Genomic DNA, 13,782 nt, shown 5'->3' with positions numbered 1-13,782 from the left:
CAGATCTTTGTATGTCATGAGGTGCAACTGCATGAAAACCAAGCAGGGTTGTGCTGCAAGCTTTCACACTGATGATTTTTCCTAAATTCTCAACTTAAAATTTTCAACTTAAGCTTCTAACCAAAGGAAGGTGATGCAAAAAGACCCTTCTCCCCAAAGCTGGGTTACAGACAACTGCTCATCCTCCTGTCAAGCCATCACAAGCCCTTGTAGTTATAAGTCTAATGTGGAAGGCAACACACACGACTGTGGACCACAGCCAGAACCTAGAGTACTGGGTTTGGGAGCCAGGCCACTGCATTTACACTCCCAAGAGGCTTCTTGGAGTTCTGCTGGTGGGAGCTCAGTGCCCCCAGAGGCTTGGCTTTTACCCCTGACAGAGTACTCTGGCCACCCGAGCAAGACCAGTTGTTCTCAGCCTTCCCAAAATTTTGATAACCACTCTCTAGGGCCAGGCCTGCCAGGAGCAGAGGCCAGGACCCACAGGAGATGGTGCCTGCCCACGTGGCAGGTGGGATACCATAGCCCCAGAGCTCCTGCAGCAGCAGTGCCCACCATGTCACATGCAGCTCCCTGCCACCAAGAGACTGTGGTCACCCTGCCCTGGGCACCACATTTCCAGATGTCCCCTGCCTCAAGCTGTACAATGCCACTTGTGCCCTTGGGAATGACAGCACTAGCAGGGCAGCTGGCAGGGAATGTCCCCGTGCTGCCACCACTGCTTCCCATCTCTGTGGCCTCAGTGACAGGGATGGACCCTTGGCAGCACCAGGGGAAGGATGAGCGGTGTGGGGTGTGCTGCCAACCCACTGCTCACCCTCCCAGGGGCAGGGGAAAGCTCAGCAAAGTCAGCACAGACCTTCTCATGCCCACTGCTGCTGTTGTGGGGGCACAGGAGCCCACCAGGCTGTGATGGGGAGGCCGAGGACAGGACAATGAGGCAGCAGAGTCCGTGGAGGCTGCTCCCATTTATTTGTCCTCAGTGCGGGGCAGAAGCGGCTGCTGCTCCTCAGCAGGCGGCAGCTCCTGGGCAGGCGGGGGTGGCTCGTAGGTGATGCAGAGGGAGGAGAAGAGACAGCCCAAGAAAGACACCAAGCTGGCAAAATACATGGCACCACTGGCACTGCCCACAGCTGCCATCAGTGGCCCCATGGCCAGGGACACGAGGATCTGTGCCAGGAAGTACTGGCAGCTCAGCAGGGAGATGTCGACGCCCATCCCGCGCCGCGTGCCCTCCGCCTGGGAGCCTACAAACTGTGGGAGACAGGGGGTGAGGGGGTGCTGTGGGAGACACAGGGTAAAGGGGTGCTGCAGAAGCTCCTCTCCCTGTCCTGGGGCTCACCTCATGACTCTGGTAGTAGTCACAGAGCAGGGAGTATGGCAGAGTGCAGAGTGTGGCAAAGAGGACGCCGTAGGTCGTGCACAAGGAGAGCACCACGTAGATGTTTCTGGAAAGTGTGGCCAGCCCTGTGCCCAGCCCAAATGCCAAATATGCCACAAAGTAGAGTGTCCGTGTGCTGAACCTCTCCTCCAGCTTCTCCAGTGCAGCTGCAAGACAATGCCAGGGTATTCTGGGTGAAACTGTGGCCCTCCCTACTCCCACCTGGTCAGTGGACACAAGGGGTGCAGCTCTGGGCAGCTACATCTCAGTGACAACTGCTGAGCCTTTGAGTGGCTCACGTGTGAGTTCCAAGGATTCCTCCTGAATCCCAGTGCCATGATCCAGGCTTCCTGCTCTGGGCATGGCAAAGCTGAAGCCTGGCAGTGGCCCTGGCCCAGAGGGGTAAATGGGGACTCTTAGGAGCAGGCAGATCCAGGGCAGACAGGTGACAGGGAGCTGGGGTGGTATCTGAAATCAGAGCACTCTGCCAGCAGTACCCAGTGCTGCTGCACCACAACCACACCTGCATGTATTTCTGGATTCAACATCCATGGAAAATGCCTCTTGTAAAAGGAACTATTTCCTAAAAGAGATGAGTTTTCAACAGACTGCTGACCCCATCTGCTGTGAGCACAGGCCAAGCTAAGCAGCAGAGGTAATGTGGTAAAATGAAGACTGGTGCAGCACTCGTGCCATTTGGTGGCTCTGAGTGCTTGAAACACCACCCCAGGAGCAGGTGGATTTTTCTCAGAACAGAGGCTAAGAAAGCTGTGTTAAGTACCTGAATAGACAGCAGCACTGAATGCATAGATGCACATTCCCCAGCAGCCCATGGTGACCCCAGCGTTGTACTTCTGATACTCATCTGAGTTGTGTGATGCTTTTGGGTTCCCTTGAAACACCACTTCCCCCATGAAGTCAGTATAGAAGAGTAACATCCCCTCAAATGAAAGCCATCCTGAAAGAAGCCAGAACCAACCTGTTAGGATTGTGGAGCATCCATTTCCCCTTGTTATGTTACATGGATGCTATTGGCTACATCACAAATCACAACTGGAGGCCATCCCATAACACTCAGGCACTTGGATCCCAGACTCCTGTTCCCTGAGCATTGTGCCACAATGTTTGTCAAAGATATTCAGAATTTTAAAGACCAAGATTTATCCTCTGAATTTCTAAGCTGGATACTCCATGCAGACTGCAGGACACAGACCACTGGTTAAGGAGGACAGAAAAATAGATTACAGCAGTCTGTAATCCTTCAGGTTTTGGCAGGACACAACACTGAGTTTCACACAGTGGTTCCTAGAACCACACAGTTGTTTCAGTTTGCTGCTGTCTCCCACACAGAGCTGGAGTTGGTGCTGCTTGTTCATGGCTGCAGCCCCCAGAGTGCCTCCAACACATCAGGGCCACTGAAGCAGGCATCTTAATTCCTTTCACAGCCAGTAAATATTAACTCCTTGTTACCTTCTGTCTAATTCTGTGTAAACTGGATTGCTTCTAAGCCCTTCCTAACCACTGAGTGCCATGGGCTGGGAACCACGGGGGGAGTGGATCAAGGGTTGGACTTGATGATCTCTGAGGTCCCTTCCAACCCAGCCCATTCTATGATTCTATAATCCTGTTCTCTCTCTAGGAATGTTGGCTTTACTGCTGGATTATTAAATAATCATTGTGATTAATTTTTTTTTCACTTTCTCAGTATTCTAAGCAACTCAATCCATGTCCCTGAGCAACTCAGTCCATGTCCTTTCTCATTAGCAGCCAATACAGCAACAAATGAGATATTCCAAGACATTCCCCCAAGGTAACTACCACATGCTGAAAGCAAGAGGGGATTTTCTGAATACCTAGGAAGTGGTTGATGCAGAGGTTCCGAAGAGTCTTGGGCATCTGGCAGATGGTTGAGCAAAGGAGTTTCAAGGAGAGTGGTTGCTCAGAGGTCTCACCTGATCCATTCAGCTCACTCTCATACTTCACACCATTCAGCAAGATGTTGGCAACCTGCACCATAAGAACTCCAAGGTCAATATACACAGTAAGAAAAACCCAACCATCCTTTGATCAAACCTAAGGGAAGTTCCACACCTATCTGATCAGCTCAAGGTTAAACTCTGCTGCTGCAGCAGAAAGCTGACTTGGAGGTTCAGAGGAGTGTATTTAGTTAGGGTGTAAGCTCAGCCTTGGAACAAGTGTTAAACAGCAGCACAGCACTGCAGATTGTGGTATATTTGAAATATTACTCTCACTTCTCTGGGGTATTTGGAAACCTTATCTAGATGCTAGCACAGGGAAGACAAATTCCAATGCATTCAACAGAATTCTGTATGTGTGCACACTCAGGTGAATTTCTGAAGTTTTAGACACTCTGAGGAAGAGGAGGCCAGTTTTAATTGAAAGATTTTCACTGCTTGCTAACCCTGATGTTCTGTCTCTCTGCACAGTGTGTAAAATCCTGGCCTCAATGTTCATTAAGTCTTCTCTGACAACCTGAATCAAGGTACAGCAACCAAACCAAACTAAACAAACAAAAAACCACACACCCTTCAACCCCCCTCCCAAAAGAAAATAAAAAAATCAAAGAAAAAAACAAAAAAGGACATTTTACCTCATCTGGATCATAAAAAAATGGGCCAGCATACAGAGGTCTCAGACATTCCAAGTTATCACCAACAGTGGGAGGTGAGATCAGAGTCTTATCCCTGGATAAGGGAAACCTCCCCTCCCTGATGGTACCAGGTGTAATGACTGCCATAAGGAGAAGCTCATGGGAGAATCCTATCCCTGGCCCTATCTTGCAGGTATTTCTGTGGAAAGGGAAGATACAAGCTCAATAAAAATGTGTCTTTTTCTCCTCTCATGTGGTAGCTCCCTGGGTGGTGAAGCAGGGCTAAAAATACCAACCTCAGTATAACATGTGTCCTGGTGAGAGCAGACTGCTCCCATTTCTGACACCTTTACAAAGGCAGCTGACAGCCTGCCACACTCTTACCCACATCCAACCACTGCTTTACTGATCAGCTCATACCAGTTATGCTGTTGATGCTAATGACTTTTAGGAGCACACTGTCACGAGCACTCCTTAATCAGAAATTAGTCCACTGCACAATTAAAACTCTCTCAAGAGATTAAAGCTCAGGTTTACGTGGTAATATTCTTAATTTTCTGCCCTTACCTGTTGGCTGAAAGTTACATTTCTTCTTCTGCTGTTTTCTGGGCAGTGTCCTGTGATGGTATCTGGAATGGCCAAGGTCTGAGGTCTTTTCAGGATCCCTGATGACCTTGGCTTTATGGCATCCAGTGAGCCCACCCTCAGCACCTCTCCATCAGGCCCTGGAGTTGTGCTGCTCTCCCCTGGCTCCACAATTCCATTCTCTCCTTGGGAACAGCAGTCAGGCACCCGAGGGAAGCTGACACTGACAGGCTGCCTGGGCAAGCTGGCTGGAAGTGCTAAGTAACTGTTCTGGCCACCTGTAAAACAGTCTATAAGTACACTGTCAATATTTGAGGTCCCAAAGGATGATGCAAATTCATTAATTCCTGTTAAGGAATTGTCTCTGCTGATAAAACTGCCATACTTGGGTGTGAGTGGGCTGAGGGGGGAAACAGGACTGGTAAAACTGGAGTATAAGTGGTCTGAGTTATGAGAAGCAAAGTTTTCATTGACACCCTCCTCGAAAAAGAAAGGTGGAGAAGGAGGGAGAGGAAGACTTGGACTCTTCATCACCTTTTTCTTCCTGCTAAAGGACTTCAAGGGTCTTTCTGGGATGCTAATGAGAGTCAGCACAGTGGTGACAGTCAGAATCACTGAGGTGAAGACATAGATGACACGAAGTTGCCCTCCCACAGCTTTTCCAAAACTGGTTTTATCCCAGTGTATTCCTCCAACAACATAACCAAAGCCACCTCCAAGACCTGGGGGAAAAACAGAGCTGAGATTATTTTCCTTAGCCAGTCAGGGAAGTCAGTAAGAGCACAGCACCATCTGTCTGAGCATTTCTGAGTGGAATTTGATGAGTTTCTTCTCTTTTACCACTCAAGCCCTTTCTAATTCAAATGCAGCAATGCACATGGTTACCCACCCCAGGACAATCTGGATGTACAAATGTGGCACAGAAAGAGGTGGAAATCAGTGCTGCAAAAGTGATGAAGCAAATAATTAATGAGAGCAGTTCTGTCTTTGCCAGGAACAAACCATTCTACCTCCAGCTGTTTCAGTCTGTACACCAGAAGCATCCACCAGCCTCACAGCCAGGCTGTGCAGTCACAGTCAGCAAGTTTTCCCTAAAAGTGACTGAAAATCTCTTTTCCTCACTCAGCTGGAGGAACACAGATGTAGCTGTGTCCAACACAGACTGAATCACCCCAGAAACATAACAAGCTTCTCATCCAGCACTGCCACTCCATTACTACTGAGGAAAAGAGAAGTTCTGAGGGCACTGGATACCTCTCTCACTGCATTCATGTGGGGAAAGCCTTACAACATGAGGTTTTCTTTCTTACCACCACATTTAACAGCATGAAACTGCATCCTGATGGAGATGTCAGCAATGAGGGATCAGAGCACCCAATATACCTTTACACTCAAGTAGGCAACACCCCAGGAATGCATCTTGTGTGACTTTCAGGAGTTATAAAAACCCTTTTGCTGTAAGCAGAAGTTGATTTTCCAAGTTTACTACTGCTGCTTCTCCAGGTACTCAGTTATTATGCTTTCACAGGGACAGGATGGTGATTTACTCTGCTTTCCCACAGAGCAGAGGTTGTTTCAGAGATCCCATGACCTGGGAAGCACCCAGGCAGCATACCTGCTAGCAAAGCATGGATGTTGAGGCCCCTGTCTTGATCCACTGGGCTGCACACATCCATCATGTAGGCATGGCTGGGATTGTCTGCTGAATCTGCACTGAAGTCCATTAGGACAACACCACAGACTGTCAGAATGATGCCCCACTTGTGGTTATTTGCAGTGTCAGACAAGGCAGTTCCTATATCTCTGCCATTCAGCATAAGTGAGAGCCCAAGCAATGCTCCTGGGAATAAAAACAGATGAAAATAAATCAACTGAGTGCTTGCAAGCAAAAAAACCTGTATTGATCCAGGCTCTAAAAGCATTGTACTCCATGCACAGCCTTGTGGCAAGCACTATTGCTCTTGTTCAGATCATCCCAGGGCATGAGTGTGGCTTTAAGATTCACATAATCCTTTTCCACTGTCCAAGCTTAAAAATGTCTGAAGTTGTTCTGGCCAAATTAAAAAACATTCTTGACCCTCAAAACCTCACCTCTTCAGGCTCTAACAAGAGAAGCTTTTCTTGTGGATCTCCAGCTGCCAAAGCATCACCTTGGTGCCACCCATCACCCTCTTCAGACCCACAGAACCCAACACTTCAGAGGGATTTTGTTCAGCCCAGGGGATATCACAGAAAAGAGATAAAACTGCATTTCTACTTTTCAAGCTCTGTGTCCATCATTTCAAAAGAACTCACCTACTGCTAAGACCAGAATGAAAGGTCTTCTCCTCCCAAACCTAGATGTGCATCTGTCACTCCAGGCCCCCAGCAAAGGCTGCAGCAAGAACCCTACAAAAGAATCACCAATAAGTAACATTTGCCTTTAATAAGTAACATTAAAATTAGGGAGTTTCTAAGAGAGTTACAGGCAGGACACCAAGACACTGTGACACCCACAGCTGCTACCACTCATCCAGGTGCACACAGTGTAATTCCCAGCATTTTCCAAGTTGGTGACAGAAAAATGTAAGGTGCTGCTGCTCAGTGTCCTGGCAGCTCCCTCTGGGTCCCTGGTACAGCAGAGTTTGACACCAAGCAAGGAGCACAACAGTCCCAAGTTCCAACTGTTCCTGTGGCCAGCAGCCTCCCATCACTGGAACACTTTGTTTGTTTCAGGAAATTAAAAAGGAGGTGGTGATCCCACTCTGCTTTTTCACATAACCTGGGGTTCCATCTCCATGTGCATTTTTATGGGATACACATGGATACCCTAACAGACTTCTGCTGGTTTGGGAATACAGGAACAGAAAAACCAAAGAGGCCCTAAAAGAACCCCCCTTGTGATTAAACCAGACCCAGCTGAAGGAGAGGAAATAAACCCCTAAAACCTCCACGTAGCAGAGAAAACAAGAGGGGAGAAACAGCACAAAGAAAAGTTACCTAATATAGGGCTGATGAACCACACCATCCCATAGAGCTGGTCTGGGAGCCCCATCTGGAGCAGCACAGGGGTCACATATGCAGTTTCCATGGCATAGCTGAACTCCAGCCCAAAGAGGACACAGCCATTAAAGAGGAGCTCTAGGAAGGACCTCTGAGGCTGGAGATCCCCAAAATCTATCAGATCAATGGGACACGGGGTGTTTGGTGGGGGAGGGGGTGAAGGGTGGATGTGTTTCCTTCTTTTTGGGTGCCTCTTGAAGTTGTTTGCCCTGTGGCTGATGTGCTGGGTGACTGAGCTTGGGTATCCTGGGACCTGGGATCTCCAGAGATCCTGAGCAGCCCCGTTGGGCAGGAGAGCTGCATCACTGCCAGGGGCTGGGGCAGGTGGGGGGATCATCATGGGGAGGCCTCTGGAAAAAGAAAAAAACAACCAAAATTCAGAATAAAATGGTTGAGGGCAAAAGAAACTTTGATTTCATTTACAGGTTGCAGCTGTCAGTGTTTCACACACCAAGTGCTGCCTTCCTGGGAGTTACACCCCAACCTTTCCACCTCCCAGCACAAGGCACCTGAGTTTTATGGACACATTTCCTCCATTTCTGCACAACTGAGACACCAGAGATCCCATCCCAGTTCCCCAGGCACTGCCCACACCCTCAGGAATTAAGGCTGGAATCTTGAACATCACTGGCAGCCAAACATCTGACACTCCCCAGGATTTGCACTCATCTGGAGTTCACTCAGGATAAATCAGCTCAATCACAGCAAAGCTGCAGCCTGGCTGCAGATCCAGACCTCTGCTGAAACCTGAAACTGCCTTTCAGGACAGATCCCACCATTCATAGAATCCTAGAATGGGCTGGGTTGGAAGGGAGCTCAGAGATCATCAAGTCCAACCCTTGATCCACTCCCCCCGTGGTTCCCAGCCCATGGCACTCAGTGCCACATCCAGGCTCTTTGGAAAGATCTCCAGACACAGAGAATCCACTACTTCCCTGGGCAGCCCATTCCAATGCCTGATCACCCTCTCCAGAAAGAAATTCTTTCTCATCTCCAACCTAAACCTCCCCTGGCACAACTTGAGACCCTGCCCTCTTGTCTTGCTGAGAGTTGCCTGGGAAAAGAGCCCAACCCCCCCCTGGCTCCAACCTCCTTTCAGGGAGTTGCAGAGAGTGATGAGGTCTCCCCTGAGCCTCCTCTTCTCCAGCCTCAACACCCCCAGCTCCCTCAGCCTCTCCTCACAGCAATTCTGCTGGATCCCTTCACAGCCTCCTTGCTCTTCTCTGCACCTGCTCCAGCACCTCAATCTCCTTCCTGAGCTGAGGGGCCCAGAACTGGACACAGGACTCAAGCTGTGGCCTCACCAGGGCTGAGCACAGGGGCAGAATCCCTTCCCTGGACCTGCTGGCCACGCTGTTCCTGATCCAGCCCAGGATGCCATTGGCCTTCTTGGCCACCTGGGCACACTGCTGGCTCATGGTCACCTTCCTGGCAATCCAGACTCCCAGGTCCCTTTCTGCCACTCTGTGCCCAGCCTGGAGCTCCCCATGGGGTTGTTGTGGCCAGGACCCAGCACTTGGCTGTTCCTGACACCCTGCTGAGCCCAACCTTTAATGCACAAACATTTTCACAAGGGCAGAGTTTGGTTCCCTTCCCATTTACGCTCAGGAGGGGCATTCAGGATCCTTTTTCTTCTTGAAAAAAAAAAAAAGATACAAAGGGGGCAGGGCCCAGCACCCAGCACCCAGCCTGTTGTGCTGACAGGGGCTGATCCTTTGCTTTTTAGCAGTTCTGGTTAGAAAACTTCACCAAAGTGCCCCAAAAATGTGGTTTTTAAGTTCAGACCACACAAGATGAACCCTTGGATGAGATCTGCTGATACCATTTTTTTTTCTTCAGTGCAGGAATTGAAGTTTCAAAGTCATCTCTGAGTTACACCCCCCATAACCTCTGGAAAACACCCCCCATAATATCTGGAATACACACCCCACTAATCCCTGGAATACACCCCCATAATCCATGGAATACACACTCCATAATTTATGGAATACATCCCCCATAATCTCTGGAATATACCCCCATAAGCTATGGAATACACACCCCATAATCTCTGAGTTACACCCCCCATAATCTATAGAATACACCCCCATAATCCCTGGAATATACCCCCCATAACCTCTGGAATACATACCCCAGGAGCCCCCCTCAGCATTGGTGCTCCTCTCTCTGGAGCTGAGGGGCATTCAGGTGCTGCACAGCCTCATCAGAGCCACTCCTGCAGCCCAGGTGTGCACAGTGTGGATAAAACAGTCCCAGGGGTTCCCCAGCAGCATCTCTGGAGAGGAGAGAGCAGCTCTGCTGAATTAACACAGCACTGGTGTCATTCCTTGCCTCTTGCAGCCACAAACACTCAGGAACCCAGCTCTGACCTTTCCTTGGGGTTTTCTCACCCCTGGAACACAGGATGCTGCTGCTGGTGCCACATCACAGCAGGAAAAACCTCACAGCTGCACACCAGGAAGCAAAACTAATTTCTTAACTGAGTGGTGGCAGCTTGCCTGGCACTGTGGCTGTACAGAAACCCCACAGATCTCCCCTTTTCTGCTGCTTTCTCCAGCACATTTCAAGCACCAGGCTTTCACAGAACCATCCAGGTTGGAAAGGAGCTCTGGGATCAGCAACTCCAACCCTCTGGTTCCCAGCCCATGGCACTCAGGGCCACATTCAGTCCCTTCTTAAGAACCTCCAGGGATGGAGAATCCCCCCCCTCCCTGGGCAGCCATTCCAATGCCTGAGCACCCTCTCTGGGAAGAGTTTTTTCCTAATCTCCAACCTAACCCTCCCCTGGCAGAGCTCAGGACTGTAACACCAGACATTACCAAGTCTGGCAGTGAGCAGGAGGTGGGAGGTTCCTCCAGTTTCACATCCAACGTTTCCCTGGGATTTTTTGCACTATTTGGGATTTTTTCATAGAATCACAGAATGGGCTGGGTTGGAAGGGACCTCAGAGCTCATCAAGTCCAACCCTTGCTCCACTCCCCCCGTGGTTCCCAGCCCATGGCACTCAGTGCCACATCCAGGCTCTTTGGAAAGATCTCCAGACACGGAGAATCCACTACTTCCCTGGGCAGCCCATTCCAATGCCTGATCACCCTCTCCAGAAAGAAATTCTTTCTCATCTCCAACCTAAACCTCCCCTGGCACAACTTGAGACCCTGCCCTCTTGTCTTGCTGAGAGTTGCCTGGGAAAAGAGCCCAACCCCCCCCGGCTCCAACCTCCTTTCAGGGAGTTGCAGAGACTGAAACCACCTCGGGCCCAGCTCAGCCCCCGGGCCCTGCAGCCGCTGCCCCTCTGCCCGCACACTCAGGAGCCGCCACCGCCCTTCCTCCCGAGCACCCAGAATTAACGTTTTTCCCCCGTTTTTGGCTCTCTCTCCTCCCCACTCTCCTGCGGGGCGTCCCGGGAGCTCCCAACCCCCCCGGTCCCTCAGCGCTGCGGGGGAAGGGAAGGCCCAGACCGACCCCGCCTCCCAACCGCTGGGCTCAGCCGCGGTACCGGGCAGGGACACGGCCCCAGGACGGGGTCCCCCTCCCCTCCCCTGGTACCCCCGGGCCCCTTCGCCCCCCCCGGCTCCTCCCTTACCGACACCGGGCCCGGGATGCGGCGCGCGGTGACGTCATCGGTAACGTCAGCAGGCGCGCCCTGGAGCCGGGTCCATCCCCTGAAGGGGCTCGGCCACTCCTGCGGCCGCACCGCGAGGTTCCGCAGGGGAACCGAACCGAACCGGGGCGGTGATGCCTGTACCTGGAGGCTCCCAGCGGGATTCCCAGAAAGGTCCCGCGGATTATCCAGGAGGAGAGGCAGAGGAAGGGGTTGGCAGGGCAGCTCGGAGAGGAGTCAGGAGCTTCAATGTACCAAGGACAGCCCCAGCACCTCCCTGGTACCACCCTGCCCAGAACCACAGAACCACAGAACCATCCGGGCTGGAAAGCACCTCTGGGATCAGCATCTCCAACCCTTAATCCACTGCCACTCTGGTTCCCAGCCCATGGCACTCAGTGCCACATTCAGTCTTTTAAGAACCTCCAGACACGGAGAATCCCCCCCTCCCTGGGCACCCATTCCAATGTCTGAGCACCCTCTCTGGGAAGAATTTTTTCCTAATTTCCAACCTAAACCTGGCAGAGTTTAAGCCCATGGCCTCTTGTCTGACTGATACCTGCCTAGGAGAAGGCAAAAGAGAGTTTGTAAAGGTCTAAATGGCAGTGCCATTGGGTTCCCCAGTCCCCAGAAACATCCTGACCTCCATCCCCACCACCCTGCCAACACTCACAGGAAACCTTTTCCCTTTATTGCTTCCCAAACCAGGAATGTTGCAGGGAAGTTGTTTCCCATCTGAGCCTGAGATACACACCTAATTCTGCCAGAAGAGGTAAAAGTGAGAAAGGAACCTGCAAACACAGGCACTGCTGCTCTCAGCTGTTTGTGTCAAAGTGCTGCTGCAGATAAACTGAACACAGATGGGAGAATCCACCTGATGTCACAGGGTATCTTTATTGATGGAATCACCCAAAATACACCTATTTGCCCCAAAGAACAATTGCTGCTCTTCTACCAAGCCAGACACTGCTCCAGCCTTCTATCAAAGATGCAGCAAGGTTCCTCATTTCACCCAGGTTCCACATCTACCTCTTCTGGCAGATTTGAGTTACTTTTGCCAATGAGATGTCCCTCACCTCTCTGTGCTGAGCTCTTTCCTGCAGCTCCCTAGATCTGGGACTTCTGGAGCCTTGCCCACATGCTGCATCTCAGTGCTGATGCCAGGTTGGTGTCCCCACAGCAGGATGCAATGTCTGCTCCTCTCATCCACAGCACAGGAGTCACTGCTCCATTTCCTGCCTACTGAGGGAACAAACTGGCTTTAGACAACAAATTCTTCATTAATTTAAAACTATTGCTGCTATTCTGGAAGAACAATCACATTCCCCTTCCAAACTACAGGCTGTCAGCATCTGGTTTCTTTACAGAGCCACTGGAAAGATCCTTGATGCTTCTGAGCAGAAAAAAAAATTAAAAAAAAATGAATTACAACCCAAAGGATGAAGACAGGAACAGAGGAAGGTCCAGCCAGATGTGCCACACTTTTTAAGATAACATGAAGAGGCCAAAGGGACCAGAGAGGTGGGGCAAGAGATGGTTGTAACTGTGAGGAGCCCCAGGGTCAGTCACAGCCCTGCAGTGAGAAGGGAGGACACAGCCCAACAGCCACAGTCACCCCCCCAGCCCTGGGTGTCCTCAAGAGCTCTGCAAACACTGAGCAGAAGCATTTCTGAACCCCACTCCTTGTCCCCAGGACACAGGCAGGCATGGCTGTCACACAGAATGCTTTGTTCCCTGGGAACATGGTTGAGACCTGAGACTCCTGTTCATTCCATCTTCAGGTGGATGAAATTGTCTGCTCAGAACCTCCAGGAATTGCCTCTTACACCAATTGGCACAGTTTGGCCACTTGGGAGAGGGGGACAAGGCACTCTGCTCCTTCCCAGGGTACCAGCAATGGGTACAGAACAAAAGCAAATCCTGCTGTGCATTCATCTATCAGCATCCTTGGGGCTCCAGACAAAACAGAAACCACAAATCTCCTCTGTGAGCTTACACATAAACTGTTGTTGAAATGTAAAGATCCTCAGTGACTTGGTACTAATGTGACCCAGGCAGAGTATTTTGGTGATGAATACCTCCTGCTCTGAGTCTGCACTGCTCCTTCCTTCACCTTCTCTGAAGCTTTGTAGTCATCAAACTCTTTTGTTAAATCTCTCCACAAAGCAGCTTCAGACAGGAGATTCATCTCCCTGGCTGTGCAGAGCTTCCCACTGCTCCATTTGCCAGCAGAGCTCATTATTTGCCTTGCTCAGATCAGGACCATTTCTCTGTTTCTTGGAAACCTCTTTTACTCTCCTCATAATCCTTTCCTGTGAGGTAAATCAGCTCCAGTTGAGTGAAATCCTGTGAGAGCCACCACCAGAGTGAGTTGTTCTCTCTCTTGAAGAACTTTGTTCAGCTCTGTGATGTTGGGTGTTCCTTTTTCTTTTTCTTTTTTTTTGCCTTGCAATAGATTTAAAAACATTTTCCACTGAGGGTCAGTGGCTCTGCAATGTCACTCAGCAGTCTGTCTATAACTGGCAGCCTCTTTTGCCAAGCACTTCATCCTGGTTTTGGGAG

The 13,782-nt window shown here is 50.4% G+C and overlaps 1 protein-coding gene across 15 annotated transcripts in view; it reads right to left on the bottom strand.

The window, feature by feature from the left end:
- The window catches only part of SLC45A1 (solute carrier family 45 member 1), a 51,133-nt gene that overhangs the window by 2,382 nt on the left and 34,969 nt on the right, over positions 1 to 13,782 (bottom strand). For 13 of the 15 annotated variants that reach the window (XM_030463749.1, XM_030463747.1, XM_030463745.1 and 10 more), the window contains 9 exons: positions 9,751 to 9,894; positions 7,557 to 7,969; positions 6,873 to 6,965; positions 6,193 to 6,417; positions 4,560 to 5,299; positions 3,235 to 3,388; positions 2,163 to 2,339; positions 1,343 to 1,548; positions 860 to 1,254 (listed from right to left, as the gene is read on the bottom strand). In XM_030463749.1, the coding sequence (XP_030319609.1) occupies positions 970 to 1,254; positions 1,343 to 1,548; positions 2,163 to 2,339; positions 3,235 to 3,388; positions 4,560 to 5,299; positions 6,193 to 6,417; positions 6,873 to 6,965; positions 7,557 to 7,959 (2,283 nt within the window). In that variant the 5' untranslated portion in view covers positions 7,960 to 7,969; positions 9,751 to 9,894 and the 3' untranslated portion in view covers positions 860 to 969. Of the gene's footprint in view, positions 1 to 859; positions 1,255 to 1,342; positions 1,549 to 2,162; positions 2,340 to 3,234; positions 3,389 to 4,559; positions 5,300 to 6,192; positions 6,418 to 6,872; positions 6,966 to 7,556; positions 7,970 to 9,750; positions 9,895 to 11,202; positions 11,349 to 12,296; positions 12,393 to 13,782 lie in introns of those variants that run through there. The other 2 variants (XM_030463753.1, XM_030463748.1) reach the window with 2 other exon arrangements.

The sequence above is a fragment of the Calypte anna genome, chromosome 21 (assembly GCF_003957555.1).
Source record: "Calypte anna isolate BGI_N300 chromosome 21, bCalAnn1_v1.p, whole genome shotgun sequence".
Lineage (NCBI taxonomy): Eukaryota > Metazoa > Chordata > Aves > Apodiformes > Trochilidae > Calypte > Calypte anna.
The sequence above is the reverse complement of the archived record's forward strand: the minus strand, read 5'-3'. Positions and strand labels throughout refer to the sequence as shown.